Here is a 14,158-nt window from a genome sequence, read left to right on the forward strand (position 1 = left end):
ACTTAATAACAAGAATACGCGACCCTTGTGAATACATTTTGTAATTATAATTTCCCTTGTAAATGTACACAAATTGACATGTACTGCTTCAAAAATGAGTTTGCAAATTATTGTATGTCATTATACAATGCTGAATGGCTCTCCAAGGGTTCATCGTTATGTAGATGGAGAACAGGTCAGCTTAATGTTCTCCATATGTACTTGAGGACGGACCTGGCGTCAAGAACCCCCTGGATTATTGTTTGCGGTGTCATTATTTGCTGTTCAGTGGTTTCCACCGCTGCTGAACCTCCAAGCGGGTCTGTCAGACAGGCCTGCATGCTGAAAGTTAAACAGATATGCTTTGTTTTCTTTTAAGGGTCCCGGAGGTCTCCCTGGTCCAGCCGGAGAGAAGGGTAGACGAGGACCTCTTGGTCGCAAGGTATTGACTGGAAAGCAAAGAAGTTTCTCCATTAAGAGGGCTGTTTAATTTATAAACACAGCGTCCTAGTCCCCAGCTTGCGTCATCTGCTTGTGCAAACATTAAAGTACTATAAGGAAAACACTGGACTCCATGGCAAAGGGGGAACATGTGATCTTCATTACATCCTCAGACAGAGCCTAAATATTTCAACCCTGCATTTAAAGCTTTGAAATTCTCTCACCGTCCCAGCTCTTCCTGTGGACATTTGTGCTGAAACCCTTTTTTTTTTTTTTTTTCTTTTTTTTTTTTTTTTTGCAGGGTGAGCCCGGAGACCCTGGGCCCAAAGGCGTCGTCGGACCCCTCGGCCCTCGCGGAGAGTCTGTAAGGATGAATCTGCCTCCTCTGCCTTTAGCTCTGCGTCCGGAAAACACTGTATAACAATGGCGTTTATTTATAAAAACCTACTCCTGGAAGGAAAGACGAAGATTTATTCCGTGCTACGAGAGATTTAATTTTGTTGTTTTCTGTTTCCACGGTGCATTTCTGCAGCCGCTGGGAACTCATCAGTGAAAACTTGTGTTTTTTCCGTCCTGCAGGGTGAAGATGGCAGGGATGGATTTGGCATCTCCGGACCCAAAGGAAGAAAGGTAAGAGACCAAGGCCCCGCCAGAGAAATATAATGAATGCATGACCGAGAACAACTTTATTTCACAGCGAGTGGCATAAATGTGCCCGAAGCCCACCCATCTGTTTCTCTCTCCTAGTTTCATCATGAAAAGTCAGAAAGTTTGATGTTTCCTCTCTTTTATGATTTCCTGTAAATGTCTCCATCCATGTGAGGAAGAAGGAGAATATTTCCATGAAAGAATGTTAATATCAGTTTAATCATATAGACTAAAACATTTTAATTGTCATAAATTACTACTGTAGATTTGGACATTTGTTGGTATTGTTGCTTCTCCGTCGGGCTGCTCCCTTCACCTGCCTCCATCTAACCCCCTCCTGTCACACCAACCACCACCTGTGCACTCTCCCTCAATCCATAAACCTGCTCCCTGGTCTTCCTCTTGGCCTCCATGCCTCAAAACTTAAACCTCTGCATCCTTCAAGGATCCAGATGTTCTCCATCTCTCCTCTGTCCATGTCCAAGGCATCTCAGTGTGACTTTGTCTTCAGAACACCTAACATCGTTCCTCTACCTGTTCTCCACCCTCTCTCTTGCTCTGGACTGCACACCTTCTTCATCTCCACCCCCAATAGTCTCACCGTTCCACTCAGGTTCCTTTCATTCACACACGTGTATTCTGACCTGCTGCAGTTTACCTTCATCCATCTCCTTTCCAGGTCACACCTCCACCTCCCTAAATGGACATTCCCTCAATATTGGTTTCACTTTAAAAACCTCTTATCCCCAACTTAGCATGGATGTTGCTTAATGTATGAATAAACCAAGATGCAGTTTGGCAAACACACACACACACACACACACACACACACACACACACACATTCTCCTTTCCTGCAGAACATCATTGGTTCTATGACTTGACATCACCTCCAGTGGACGAATAAAGAGCTACTTTCCTTTCTTTGACAGGGTGACGAAGGATTCCCAGGGTTCTCTGGACCAAAGGTGAGAGAACTCTGACATTGGGTTCCATTTCCTGTTGAAAGTTTCTCTGAGAACACCCGGCCAAACGCGAGAATTTGAAAACGATCCTGGAACGATTGTTCGCGTTTGAGTGTCCTTCACCGTGCAATTTAAAAAAGAAAAACTGTAATTTGAGGGCTAGAAAATATCAGCAGCAAAACCACAGAGATGTTTTTCAAATTCCAAGCCTTTAAACATGCATAAGAGTTTTACTTGTAATAAAATATTAATAACTGCAGATGACACTCTGCCTCCTGTATTGAACTGGTTTTATTTCCATCTTTGCAGGGTGACGCTGGTGACGCTGGCACCAAGGGAAACCCCGGGCCCACAGGGAACCGTGGACAGCGGGTAAGTGCCTCGGATTAAACCCCACGTCCTCCGCAGTGGCATCACCTCCGATTGCGTGACTACTTTTCATTTGTCTCCGCAGGGTGTGGCTGGACCCCCAGGATCTCCAGGACAGAAGGGGGAGGTTGGCTCCCCGGGAACAAACGTAAGCAACACTCAGCCAGCTGCAAGTAAACTGTATGAATTCCACAGCGGTGACTCCGAAAACCAGAGTTTATTAACATACTAAGTGCCAGTATTCAGGTGGCCTGATGGTGTTTATCAACACTGCTGTTTTCTGTCTTGTAGGGCCAAAGAGGACGGAGAGGGCCCAGCGTTGTGGTACGTGTCTGCTTGTGGTGTCGTAAAAAAACAAAACCATAAACCCCCCGCCAATAACTGTTTCTCTCTCCTCAGCAATGTGACCTGGTCAAGAAAATCAGAGACAACTGCCGTGAGTAGAATCCCATCCGAACCCACAGCGATCTTCACACATTTGAAAAAAAAAAACTAACCTCGTCCTGTCTCCCTCTCTTCCCTCCAGCTTGTTGCTATGGTGAGTACATACCAATCCTCTTAGACGTACCGCCCTCACTGGATTGACTAGTGACCCACAGGGACGATGTAGACATTAGTTTATCTGAAATTAGACCTCAAATATCCGAAAGTCAAACTTAGCACCAAGAAGCTTAAATACCGAAGAACCTTAGCAGTATCCACTTAGCGGTTTTCCAAGATACGAGCTGTGGCTCAGTGGATGTTTACTTTTGTGATGGGAGCCCAGATCTGAGTTAGCAGCAAGCAGAATGAGTTTGACACCCACGTGGACACCGCTGTCCGTGAAGTGGCGTTTAAAGATGCGCTGCCCGCCACTAGGTAGGGCAGAGGAGTAGCTTCAGTCTGTCCATAAATGGAGTTTAGACATAAAGTGGCGCAAAGGTACATTTAGCAACACATTGCGGCATTAAGTATGAAGCCTCTAGGTAAAAGAAAGAGCACCTCATGGAAATCTCCCCCAAAACGTCCTCCGCCCAACTCACTGCATTTACCTTACATGTCGCCAGGGTGAGTTAAGGAGTCAGTACCATGTCCTCAACACAAGATGGTTCCAGGGTCAGATCTGGTGGTCGACTCTGCGTAGATTCAACATGTCCTACCTGTGCCTTCGTGTGTTGCCTCCAGGGTCCCCTGCTTGGGTTCTCAGGGGGTTGCCCACAGGTGTGAATGTGATGTTGAACGTTTGTTAAACCCTGCTTTTCAGCTAGTAACCAGCTGGTATTGCCCCCCCCCCCCCCCCCCCCCATTTGAACCCATAAGCAGGAAAAGGGCAGAGGATAATGAATGAGTGAACAGTGGGCTCACAGAGTCGGGCAAGAACTTTCCCTGGTCCTCAACGCTCACACTGTCACGTCCACTTGCAGGTCAGCAGCAATGTCCGCTCTACCCGACCGAGCTGGCCTTTGCCCTGGACACCTCCAGCGACGTCAGTCGCTCACTCTTCAACAACATGCGTGACACTGTCCTGCGCCTGGTCCAAGATATCACCATCACAGAGAGCAACTGCCCTCGTGGCGCCCGTGTCGCCCTGACACTGTACAACAGTGAGGTGACCACCGAGGTGCGCTTCGCCGATGCCCTGAAGAAAAAGGCTCTGGTACAGCGCATCGAGGGGCTCCAGACGCTGCAGACCAACAAGAAGCGCAGCCTGGACACAGCTATGAGCTTTGTGGCCCAGAACACCTTCAAGAGAGTACGCAGCGGCTTCATGATGAGGAAGGTGGCCATCTTCTTTGTCGGTGGCCCTGCCGGCAATGCGCAGGCCATTACCAACGCAGCTCTGCGCCTCCACAACGCCGGAATTGGCACCCTGTTCCTGGTCAACAGGGAAGACCGCGCGCTCATCAGGGCTCTGCAGGTAAGAACCAGACCCCAAAAGGAGACACCAGGAATCCTCTGTCTGCTAGCATCAGTCATACAAACCCTGCCCTGACATCCACAGGTCAACGACACGCTGGCCCAAGTTATCGTCCTGCCCAATGCTGGAAGTGCACAGTACAACAATGTCCTCAAGAAGGTCATGAGTTGCCACGTATGTTTCGGTAAGAGCTCGGCGATAGCAGTCCTTGAGGAGAAGGAACGTTTCAGCCCAATGTGGATTTAATCCATCAAGCTTTGCCTCCTCCTCCTCTTTCTCCAGACATCTGCTCCCCTGACAGCACATGCGACTATACCCCGCCATCCGTTGGTCGAGACAAGAGGTCCTTCACCACGGACGTGGATATCGACATGGCTTTCGTCATGGACAGCTCCGAGTCCACCTATCCGAGTGTTTTCACAGAGATCAAGCACTTCATCGCTCACGTGGTCGAGCACCTGCAGGTCTCCTCCGACCCCATGGCCTCCGCACACCACGCCAGGGTGGCAGTGATCCAGCAGGCACCTTATGAGTTCATCCACAACAAGACAGGCTCCCCAGTCCAGGTGGACGTTGGCCTGACGGAGCACGGCTCCTCCCAGGACATCGTCAGGTTTCTGCTGGAGAAGACGCCGCAGCTTGAGGGCGGTCGTTCGCTGGCCGCAGCCGTTGAGGCCACAGTGGAGGATGTGCTGGAGAAGGCGCCGTTCCAACGTACAAGGAAGGCCCTGATACTCTTCGTGACCGGAAATGTGGAGCAGGAGGAAGAGCAGCTGGTGCGAGTCGCCACTGAGGTCAAGTGCCGGGGCTACTTCGTGGTCATTATGGGCGTCGGCGGGCAACTGACTGCCGGCGATGCCCGCGTGCTGACGCGCATGGCCAGTGAGCCCTCAGACATCTTCTTCAAGAGGCTGGACCGCATTACAGACTTTTACGACAAACACCTGCTGACCTTCGGCCAGCTTCTGCCAAAGTACATCAGCAGTAAGTCCGACACCTCCATCCACTTCAACCTGGTAAAAACACAAGGCCCGGCATGATCCCCGCTGCTTGTCTCCACAGTCGAAAACGCCTTCTTCATGTCCCCCGAAGTATCCAAGAACTGCAAGTGGTTCCAGAGCGACCAGCCCCTGAAGAACCCCTTCAACTCAGCACTGCGCCCAGAGCCCGGGTCCGCAGCACGCTCATTTCTATTTTCAAAGAAAAACAGTTTGCCGTTTTAGTTAATCTGTGCATTTCTTTCTGTTACAGGACTTTTCAGAAGCAGCATGAACATCAGCAGGCTGTTCACATCAAGCACAAGGGTGAGTAGTGTGTGTGTGTGTGTGTGTCTGAATGATCTTCAATAATCCCAAATAATCCCTTGAAGAAGGAAAGTGCTGACTCAGGCAATGATTTGAGGGGAAATTCCTGCAGATTATTGGAAATGTTGTTTTTCCCGCAAACCCCCTGCAGAAGCGGAGGAGCTCCATGCCTCCTCGGTCACCTCCAGTAGCCTGCAGCTGAGCTGGAGCAGCCCAGACCCCAAGCACTTCGTCTACTTTGAGGTATTGCTGAGGCGCCTGCGGGACCATGTCCTGGTCATGAGGGCCAACGTGTCTAGGACCGAGCTCGCCGTGTACAACCTGGAGAGCAATCAGTCCTACCTTGCTGTGGTCACCGCGCATGACGCTCAGGGCCGCGTCATCTCCACCCACAAAGGCATCATCACTACCAGTAAGTCCCCCACTCTTTCCGTTTCACCTGAAACGCATCACACCAGATATAGACGAACATCAGGGGAGTGTGTGCGCGCATTTGAGGAGACCATGATGGAGGAGGAGTAGGATGGGAGGAGGCAGCACATAAATCTGCGTTTTGATGTGAAGTATCTTCCACTTGACTGGATTATTTAAAAATTTCAAGGACTTCATTGTTGTTTGAACGAATCAAAAACACAGCGTGCACACACACACACATACACACACACACACACACACACACTCTCTACGGGTGCAGCTTCTCATCAGCTGACCATGTGTTTGACAGAAGCAGCAGCTGAGCACCATCCCGCCGCCAAAGACCCAGACAGTGGAGCAGCGACTGCACCGCTGGACCGACCCCAGACAGGTGAGATCCACCCGCCTGTCCGTCAAATATCTCGTATCAGCCTGAGAGGCTCCAGTAGTCGTGAGGTTCTTCGGGGTCAACCCTCCTTGGGCTTAAATACATATGGAAGTTGAGATTTGTAGTTTTTACACCACCGAGCTCTGAGCACAGTTCCTTGTTCCCTCCCCTGAAGTAAACCCGACCCCTAGCCTGCAGCCCCAGCTGTCCATCCACTCTTCCATGGTTCATCTAGTATGACCTTTGACCACATCGTCGCCCTTGAGATGAAAACTAAAGAGATCACACGTGAATGTTGTCCAGGTTGGAGGTTCTCCAGTAGTCAGTGAAACTGTCAGAAAAGCACACTCCATCGCTTTTTACGCACCGAGAACCCTGAGAAGATCTGCTCCTATGGTCCTGTTGCAGATAAACAAAGAGTAACATGTGTGTTTGTCCCCCTCAGAGCCCGAGCCCCAGACCAGAGTGCAGCCGGCAGAGCAGAGGAAGGTGGAGGTGGTAGCGCCCCCTGGTGAGTCCTCCCCGCACCGCATCCGCCATTACACTGGATCTCCACCCCACATTGTTTGTTTTATTGAAACCAACAACAAGGTGACGTTAGGAAGGAGGAGATGGAAGCTTCTGAACGCTCCCTCTCTGCTCCGCCACTTGTTTCTTTTTTCCTCAAGCTAACGTTGTGAAGCTGTGCTCCTACCACTCGAGTGAGTCAAACGTCAGCACCGGACATCCGCCAGCTGGTCTGCTACTGTAGGCCCAGTCCAGTGTATCTATATACCTGGAAAATATCCACTAACATTCAGAGAAGTAGGAACTTCTTGCAGCTCCTAGATCCTTTCCAGGAAGTAGTGTCTTTCTTGGTGCTTTGGAACAGCAGAGGAACCGGTTGTTCACATTCTAGAACCATCTCTGTACCTATTCCTCGGCAGGGTCTTTTTATGGTTCCATATCAACCCGTGTGATCTGGGTGATTGGTGGAACTCATAAGCCACGCCCTTTCCAAGATACTTCCTGCAGACTGCAGAGTGCAATTTTTAAAAACTATCCTGGTCACTGGTCAGAAGCAGTGAGGAAATGAAGCAACGAAGAGGTCCAAGCTCTTCTCCATGCCCGACTCGAGTTGCAAATCTGTGAGAATGTCCTGTTGCACCTGACTGTGCCCCTCCTCCATCTGCTCCTCTGCAGCTCCTCCTCCTGCCGTGGACATCTGCCTGCTGCCCAAGGAGGAGGGCGCCTGCGCCAAGTTCGTCCTGAAGTGGCATTATGATGCCGGGAGCAAGGCTTGCTCACGCTTCTGGTACGGAGGCTGCGGAGGGAACCGGAACCGCTTCGACTCGCACCAGGAGTGTATGAAGGCCTGTGGGAAAGCAGGTGGGTTCTCCTGGCTGGACTACGTCTTCACAGCGCTTCTCATGTCGCCAAAGCATCTTACCGCCGTCACAGTGGGTCAGAGGTCAGAAGGGGTGGTCGCACGAAGAAGGTTCTTGGCCCGGACCCGATGCCCTATTTGGTTCTCTCCATGTTCTCCTTTCTGAGTTTTCTCTGTGTTCTCTGGTCTAGGTTCTTTCAATGTCCTCCAGTCTGGGTTCTCTCCGTGATCTCCTTTCTCAGTTCTTTCCATGCTCTGCTTACTGGGTCATCTCCATGATCTCCAGCTTTGGTTCTCCCAGTGTTTTTTTCACCACGTTCTCCTTTCTGTGTTCTCTCCATGTTCCTCCATCTGGGTTCTTTCCATGTTCTCCAGCTAAGGTTCTCTCTGTGTTTTCTCTCCATGTTCTCTGACTTCTGTCCAAAAGCAGTTCCAGTTCCATTGAAGACTCCAAATTGCCCATAGGTTTGAACGAGAGGGTGAGCAGTTAGATGATTGACAGCTGACCTGTCCACACTAAGCCCCACCTTTATGTTAACCTCCATTAAACGTGGTTCAAGGTTCTTGAGGAGCCTCAGCTCAGAGGCACTACCTGGTGTTTGGGGCAGATCTCCACAGACTAACACTCCCCCTTTTTCCCCTCTCACCAGTGCCCGTCCAGCAGCGGATGGCGGCCGCGGTCAGGACATAACAGCGGGATCAGCTCCGCGGTCCGGGGACGACGAGGAGACCCCTCCGAACCAGCCGGACCGTAGGGACACGCTCCCAACTCACTGGTGGCTGCACTGGATTCCAACCCCCGGAAACCCTTGAACCGGTCTTCACTCAGCCAGAAGAGAAGCAACACCATTTGCTGCATGACTTCCTGTAACCTAATGGTGCTACGTAGTCTTTGTCCTGTTCTACAGATGGAGTTCAGTCTGTTGATTTTTTATCCACATGCAGTTGTTGTTTTTGTTGTAATGAAGTGAGAAACGTACGCAAAGAAAAAGAAAAAAAAAAGGGAATATCGAGGTGGTTTGTTTAGCCGCAAGAAGGTTTTTTTTTTTTTCAAACAAGCTTGTACTGAACGGAGGGACCGGCCGTTTAGGATGTAACGTCACGTGCACTTCAGGATTCAACCGCCACCACAACACACACTCACAGACACACACACCCTCAGCTAAAATAAGGAATGTACTTTTCAAGCTGTTTTTGTCGTCTTTATTTGTTTTGTTTGATTGAATGTGGCGTTTCATCTGGGAACAGGGGAAATAAACAAAGAAATAGACTTTCTAATAAACCGTCAACTGATGACTCTTCTTTCGTGGAACCGTTTTTCTCATCACGAGCGACTTCCGTTGTTTCACCTCACAAAGTTGCCAACATTATTGACCCACGGGAGAAGATTAGGACCAAACTGCAGTTCTCAAGCAGATCCCAGACTCGATCTCAGATCCGCCAAGTTATCAGAGGTCAGGCCGCCTCCTGATCAGATAGCATGGTAGCCACATGCTAACTGTGGCTGGCCGCTTCTTGGAGGCCGGAACGGCATCTCCAGATTCCTGGGGGGAAGGCGGACAGACTGCAGTCTCGCCATATTAGTTTTGGCCGAACAGAGTTTCGAAGGAGGATAAAGAATGTTGGGTTGCATTTTTTTTTCTTTCCCACATTGGTCGACCAAAACCGCCACCATGTTCTTTGTCGGATCCTACCAGAGAAATGTGAGAAGACCCTTTTCCAACATTCTCCCAGAGACGCAGTGGTTAGCGATGACTTCCGTTACAATCATCATTACACGCTTTGGCGTCAATGGCTGCCTCAGAAAGGAAGGTAGGGTCGGTCTCCTCGGGTTGGGGTCGAGAGGTCCCATCGGGATGATTCTGGTGAAACTGCAGCTGAGATCCTGGACAAAAACGTCAGAGAACAGATCCCACTAGGGTAAAACAGCCTCTTCCATTGAACGGTTTCCCGGCCTGACGAGCAAACAACAGATAACAAACAATAAAAAAAAACATCTTTAATTTGGGAGATTTCCAGGCTTTAGAGCACCAGGAAAGAGCTCGGGGAGTAACTATTTAGGATGGCCGTCTTGCACATTCAGCTGTGGAACTGCAGCCAATGAACCACCACGCCAGAAGGGGGGGGGGGGGTAAATTGCTCTGGGTCTCGGCAGCTTCCCCCCAATGTTTTTCCTGCTGCCATGTCCCCATGGGGAGATCTGGAACCTCCTGCAGATTGGATTAGAAGGACGGGAACGTCTCCAGAAACTGGTGCAGCACACCAACCTCCAGTGAGTGTGGACTCACACCAGGTCTTCAGCTGGCGTTCTTCTAGAAAATATGAAACGGCCAACCACCTCAAAATGTGAAACTTCCAAGGCTACTATCTTCACCACGAGGCCACGCACAAGCTGGCAGCACCCGCTGAATATCAGAGAAAGGGTCTGATTGGAAAGTGCCCTCTGGCTTGGAGGCTGTCAGCAGATGTTTCCATATGTTCCACAGGATACATGTTTCTTGGGGGAACATCTGACTTTCCTTACATGGCGGCAGCTCTCGTGGGGATCAGGCTTGCGGAGCGCCGTCTCGGGAAAAAGGCACCATGAGAAGTGGCGTCAAGTTATTAAACTTCTGAGACTTTCAGAAGACCATAAAACCTCAGGAGGCCCGGCTTCTGATTGGACGACGGCCCAAACCACCAGCCACAGGAAGGTGGGGCTTTGGAGCCATCATGGTGAACCACGGTTGTCAAGGTGAACCGCTATGTCGCTGCTGTACTTGAGTGGCGGCTTGGCCTCGATCCTCTGACAACAGGGAGTTATATCACCACGTCCATCCATTCATTCCCACTTCCCACACTGTGATGACTCATCCATCCTCTTTTTTTTTTTTTTCTTTTCATTGGAACCATAAAAGCCTGTAATGACTTGAAAACTCTTGAATCTCAATCCGCCAGTAGGAACTTCCCCTTCACCCCCTCGCTGGGAATAAAAATAATGAGGAACATCGATTGGGTTCATCTATTCCACTGTTCCTTGGTGGAGTCAGAAGGTCCCACTCCTCCATGCGGGTCAGCTGACCAGATCTGGCAGCTCCCCCATTCCTGTAGAAGCTGTGGAGAAGATCAGACCCTGTCCAGATGCCCTCACATGGGTTTCTCTCTGGTCCCATCTCAGAGGAAAGAAGGCGGGGCCAGGAGGACAACCACATCTGAAATCCAACCTTCTGACCGAGTTCAGCTCTCAGGCTGGTATTTCCAGAGGTAAAAACTTCACTGTCTCCCTGGGGACCATGCCTCTCCACAGCCAGAAGGCCCCTGGTTGGATTCCCACAGGGTTCCCCTTGTGTGGAGTCTCCATGTTCTCCCTGTGTCTGCGTTGGGTTCCTCAGGGCTCTCTGGGTTCCTCCAAAGTCCAGGAAGTTCATTGGAGACCTTACATTCTCCAGATGTATCAGTGAAAGGTTGAATGGTTGGCTGTCTCTATATGTGGGCTTCTGATTGGTCCAGGGTGAGCCCCGCCTCTCACCCAATGACGTCTGGGATAGGCTCCGCCCCCTGCAACCCTGAAGGCATGGAAACGAATGAATGAATGAGTCAGTCGGCTGATGGAGTGACATGAACATTAAAAGTTAAAGTTTAGCAATTGATAACGTCAGTTATCAGCGCGCGCACACACACACACACACACACACACACACACACACACACACACACACACACACACACACACACACTCACACACCTTTTCACCTCAAAAGTGCAACAAACATGTCCGGGGGGCAGGAAACATGTTTCAGAGCCCAGAGTGTGATTTTAAAACCATTAACACTCGTCTGGCTTCACAGCAGATGTGTTTCTTCTCCTGACACGAGTGCTCCTCCAACCTCTCCATCGTATCCTCTCCGTGTAAGAATAAACACATTATTTCCCTGTTCCACCGTCTTTGGTTCCCTCCTGATGAGAAACAGAATGGACTCCCTTCTTCCAGCTGCTGATTCCACCTTCCCTTCTAATCCTCTTTGCAGCAGATTTTTCTCTTGGCATCCACAGACGTGTTCCTTCTGGTTCCCAGCCTCAACCCTCCCCTCCCCCCCGTGACTCATCCTCCCACATGGAAATACTTTGCAGTAGATTCGAGGGAGTCTACAAAAGGGGGGGGGGTCTAAAGAAAGGCGCCCCCGCTGGCGGGTCCCAGGGCTGCAACTGAAGGCCAGAGAACTTTGCTGTTCATTGGAACCACGTGGCACCGTATGGAACTCAGCTGTGATTAGAAAGGGCTTCTTCTCCTTCTGATGGTCTCCTCCTCACTATCTTCACTTGAGGAACAGAGTCCAGAGCTTGGGAGAGGGGGGAGAAGACATGGAGGGTGCCAGAAGGTTGGAACGGATGGAGAAATGTATGTGGGAGTGAGGAGGATGGAAAGGAGAAGGAGTCCATCAGAGGGACAGCACATGTTAGATGTTCTGGAGATAAAATCACACTGAGATGGTTCGGATATGGACAATGGAGGGATGGAGAGGTTCTGGGGCAGAAGGATGCTGAGGTTGGAGCTGCCAGGCAGGAGGTCTGGAGGAAGACCAGAGAGGAGGTTTATGGATCGAGGGGAAGAAGACAGGAACCTAGATGTTGTGAGAGGAGAGGGTCAGATGGAGGCAGATGATTGGCTGTGGGTTGGATGGAGGCAGTGGAGTGAGCATACCCCTCTTTGGTCTCAAAAGCGTTTCCAGAATGGTGGGGAAGGTTTTGAAAAATGCCACCCACCTCGGTCATTATCTCACCACCACATTTACTCTGAGGCTGTGTTCCGACCCGGAGGCCAAGTTTGCCGACGCTGAGTGAATGTTCTCCGACCCGACTGATGAAGCTCCAACTTGGAAAAAACACCGGATTCTTTTTTGTTGTTTCTTCTTCATCAGTCAGGAAGGACACGTGTCCAGAGGTGATGAGTAGAGGATGAGCTCATCCTGGACGGAGACGACGGGGCCACAATCTGGACGCCATTTGTGCAGATCAAGTGGCCGTTGGAGCCACTATTGTTTCCACGTATGGTCATCAGGTTCTGCCTGATGTGGAGACAATGAGAAGACGAGAGGCTGAGATTTAACAGCCTTTTGAAGTGGGTCACATGACATCAGCGCCGCCATGAAGACACCAGGGAGGTGACCTGTGCTGGATCTTGCTAAGTCATCCACAATGGGACTAGCTTTAGCAGCCAGAGTTGGCCCAGAGACCCATCCTTGGACAGTGACCCACACTGGTAAAATTGGACTCACCTTGGGTCTTGCTCAGTGACCCACTGCTTAGTCACCCACACTGGGACCAGCTTAGCGGCCCTCAATGGCTCAGTGACCCGCCCTGCCATAGGGCAAGCTAAGTGGAAGCTGATCCTCAGCTCTATCACTACAAAGCATTGCAGAGGATGACCTACCTGAGGCAGTAAAAGAAGCTTAACCTGCAAAAGACAATGATGGTGCACTTCTACACCTCCATCGTCAAGTCTAACCTCCATCCCCATCTGGTTTGCCGCTGACGAAGACAAGAGCAGACTGCAGCGAAGCATCTGCGCATCATCTGCTCACCTTGGACACAAACGGTCTGACCATCTCTCCTCTGGCAGGTCCCTCAGGACTACAAGAGCTGCACAATTTTGCCCTTCTTGCTTCTTCGCTAGTTCTGATTTCAGCTTCTTTATGATGACTCCATGTTGTCCGCCAGGCACCAATAAACCACAGCAAAGTACTTGTGTTTGGAAAAACTCCTTGGGGATCAAAGAACTGCTGATCCTGATTTCTTCAATGGACTGCTGTTTATGCGTCATTTCAATGTGACATTGAACTGACACGCAATAAACTGAGGCCTTTCTGACCAGCTCGGAAACAAGCCACAGCATGCCTATTAAAAAACAAGTTTATTTCCTTTTATATTTCACCACATACACTGGTGAGTATGTTTCTGCGTTTAATTTCAGCCTCTCAATTGGCATCAAGTCACTAGACAAGAATAGTAATGAAAGATCTGATAGTGTCAGTTGTTTTTTGGTTTCAGTCTTGTTGAAACACTAAAAAAAATGAAAAATGGAGTGCATTCAATAAGAATAAAAGACATTCAGGACATATTAGTGCCGTCTTAGTATGCTGCACTAGCTAGCTAGACTCAGCTCTGGTTCATGGAACCATGTATTAGCGTATCAGCATATGGTCTGCTATTCTACAATGCTTAGCTTGGTACTAGCTGTGTTAGCCTGTAGCTCAGGTGAGCTTCATATGCCGTTGGCTTTGTGCTAGCTTGCCACCGTACCCTCTAAAACCTTGCTTCAATTCGTGTTTCCAGTCCAGGTGTTGAAGTGTCTAGCAGAAGTACTGAAGAACAAGAGGAATGTAGTTAACTCCTTGTCCCTGAGAGAGAC

General features: G+C 49.9%; 1 protein-coding gene across 1 annotated transcript in view; it reads left to right on the forward strand.

The window, feature by feature from the left end:
• The window catches only part of LOC147234799 (collagen alpha-3(VI) chain-like), a 90,860-nt gene extending 81,794 nt beyond the window's left edge, over window positions 1-9,066 (forward strand). Inside the window, exons 25-43 of the mRNA XM_086145506.1 lie at window positions 359-421; window positions 722-784; window positions 1,000-1,050; window positions 2,000-2,035; window positions 2,342-2,404; window positions 2,487-2,549; window positions 2,693-2,725; window positions 2,801-2,837; window positions 2,928-2,939; window positions 3,805-4,298; window positions 4,383-4,482; window positions 4,581-5,282; window positions 5,361-5,469; window positions 5,550-5,602; window positions 5,754-6,014; window positions 6,327-6,407; window positions 6,850-6,915; window positions 7,587-7,772; window positions 8,421-9,066. Coding sequence (XP_086001632.1) covers window positions 359-421; window positions 722-784; window positions 1,000-1,050; window positions 2,000-2,035; window positions 2,342-2,404; window positions 2,487-2,549; window positions 2,693-2,725; window positions 2,801-2,837; window positions 2,928-2,939; window positions 3,805-4,298; window positions 4,383-4,482; window positions 4,581-5,282; window positions 5,361-5,469; window positions 5,550-5,602; window positions 5,754-6,014; window positions 6,327-6,407; window positions 6,850-6,915; window positions 7,587-7,772; window positions 8,421-8,461 — 2,514 coding nt within the window. The 3' untranslated portion in view covers window positions 8,462-9,066. The remainder of the gene's footprint in view (window positions 1-358; window positions 422-721; window positions 785-999; window positions 1,051-1,999; window positions 2,036-2,341; window positions 2,405-2,486; window positions 2,550-2,692; window positions 2,726-2,800; window positions 2,838-2,927; window positions 2,940-3,804; window positions 4,299-4,382; window positions 4,483-4,580; window positions 5,283-5,360; window positions 5,470-5,549; window positions 5,603-5,753; window positions 6,015-6,326; window positions 6,408-6,849; window positions 6,916-7,586; window positions 7,773-8,420) is intronic.
• The last annotated feature ends 5,092 nt before the right edge of the window (window positions 9,067-14,158 follow it).

This window comes from Fistularia commersonii, chromosome 4, assembly GCF_037954325.1.
Source record: "Fistularia commersonii isolate RoL2024-O1a breed Wild chromosome 4, RoL_Fcom_v1.0, whole genome shotgun sequence".
In the NCBI taxonomy this organism is placed as follows: Eukaryota; Metazoa; Chordata; class Actinopteri; order Syngnathiformes; family Fistulariidae; genus Fistularia; species Fistularia commersonii.